This window comes from Chondrus crispus, genomic scaffold, assembly GCF_000350225.1.
Source record: "Chondrus crispus Stackhouse genomic scaffold, scaffold_270, whole genome shotgun sequence".
In the NCBI taxonomy this organism is placed as follows: Eukaryota; Rhodophyta; class Florideophyceae; order Gigartinales; family Gigartinaceae; genus Chondrus; species Chondrus crispus.
The window spans coordinates 74,361-76,029 of NW_005179150.1; the positions used below are offsets into that span (position 1 = coordinate 74,361).

A 1,669-nucleotide genomic window follows, 5' to 3' on the forward strand; every position below is an offset into this window, starting at 1 on the left:
GGGGCGCCTGGGTGCGTCGAGGGGTCGAAGGACAGCGCGTGCACGCGGTTGGGGCCGTGCGCGAGCGCAGTGCCCGCAAGCACGGCAGGCGCGCGGCCGTCCCACAGGCCGAGCAGGCCGCGCGCTGCCTTGCCCACTGTGCACAGCGCGGGGCGCGCGTGCGGCGGCGGGGAGGGCGCCATGGGGTTCAGGGAGCGCGCGCGCGCGGGGTCATGGAGAGATGCGGCGGGATGATGGGGTGCGCGCTTTGGTGCGGGTCATCGGGGATGGTGGGGTGGATCGGACGCGGAGGTGTGGGGGAGGTGGTTGTGACGATGGAGGGCAGTGGAAGACAGTGGAAGAGGAGTGTGCTCGGACAATTCGCCATTTCCCCAAATTTAGGGCAAATAAAGGCAAATTCTTGCTTTCCGGAGTAGGAGTTTTCTTATTTTGGGATTGTTTTTGGGGTGGTGGCAGATGGTTGTTGTGTGTGAGTGCCCTTTTTTCAACTTTATTTCCAGATTTTGATCCCAACGCGGGGAAGGAGCTCAACACTCCAATCGAACGGCCCTGGGCCGTAACGTAAGCATGCCGTGCGGCCCACCGTTGAGCTGCAGACACGAAGGGCAGGAGGTCAAGACCAAAGAAAAAGCTGCCCCACCTTTCTCAAATCCATTCCGATGGCCTCTCCCACCAGCAGCCGAGTCCACCGGGGGCCGTGCTTCGCGCTGGCCGGCGGCGTGCCCACGCGCGGCATCCAGACGAGAAGCGCGCGCACGCCTTGGGCGGCGCCGCGCCTCGCTCCGCGCCCGTGCCAAAGAATACGGCAGCGGCGTGCGACGATGCAGCTGCCACCGGCGTCGCACGTGGAGCACTACGAGCCGCCGCTGTCGGAGGAGCAAGTGGGGCCGCCGGACTACAAGTGGGACCCGGCGTACCCGGGCACGATGAAGCCGGGCACCGTGGACGACAACTACCCGCTGCAGCGCGTGCTGGACTCGGACGTGTACGAGGACATGCAGTACGAAGAGCTGGACATGGACGACCGCACGCCGCGCGTCTTCATCCCCGGCGAGGACATGCTCCAATGGCTCTCCAACCAGGGCCGCCTCATGCCCAAGGATATTAGCGACCAGGACTTCGAGCTTGAGGCCGATAAACAGATGAGCGCCATCACAGAGGAGGACCTGGAGTACGGAGACGATGATTCCAAGATGATCGCCTACTACTCCAAGCAGGGCCAGAGCAACACCGCGGGTAGCGGCACGGACTTTGGCGGCTTTCCAGACTTTACGGGAGACGGCCCAGGCATGTAGAAGGGCGGTGTAACAGGGCGGTGTAACAGGGCGGTGTGAAAAGTAAACCAACGGGAGTGACAGATTACAAAAGTGCAACGGGTGCAAGAGTTGCAAGTGGATCAATGAATTTACGTTAAGCAACGGCGGCGCCTACTTCTTCGAGAACTGCGCCTTGATTCTAGCGTCCTCCTCGAGCTCCTTGGCGAGCATTTCGCCGTACCTCTTGTCGTCCTCCTTGAGGAGCTCCTTCTCCTCGACCCTGAACTTAGGCTCCGGCTTCTTCCTCTTCGTGCGGAGCCGGCTCTGCTCGACGGGATCCGGCCCGACCTCGGTCACCTCCTCCTCGTAGTTGAGCTCCTCGACGTCCTCCTTGAGCTCCTTGAGGTCGAACT

The 1,669-nt window shown here is 62.5% G+C and overlaps 2 protein-coding genes; one reads left to right on the forward strand and one right to left on the reverse strand.

The window, feature by feature from the left end:
• Nucleotides 1-567: 567 nt before the first annotated feature.
• On the forward strand, nucleotides 568-1,367 carry CHC_T00005172001 (hypothetical protein). XM_005716488.1 is given in 2 exon segments: nucleotides 568-930; nucleotides 931-1,367. 1 exon segment carries the CDS (start codon nucleotides 568-570, stop codon nucleotides 928-930), a length of 363 nt encoding a protein of 120 aa, XP_005716545.1. The 3' UTR covers nucleotides 931-1,367.
• Nucleotides 1,368-1,392: 25 nt separating this feature from the next.
• CHC_T00005173001 (hypothetical protein) overlaps nucleotides 1,393-1,669 on the reverse strand; it is a 1,782-nt gene continuing 1,505 nt past the window's right edge. Inside the window, exon 2 of the mRNA XM_005716489.1 lies at nucleotides 1,393-1,669. This exon is cut by the window's right edge and continues 1,190 nt beyond it.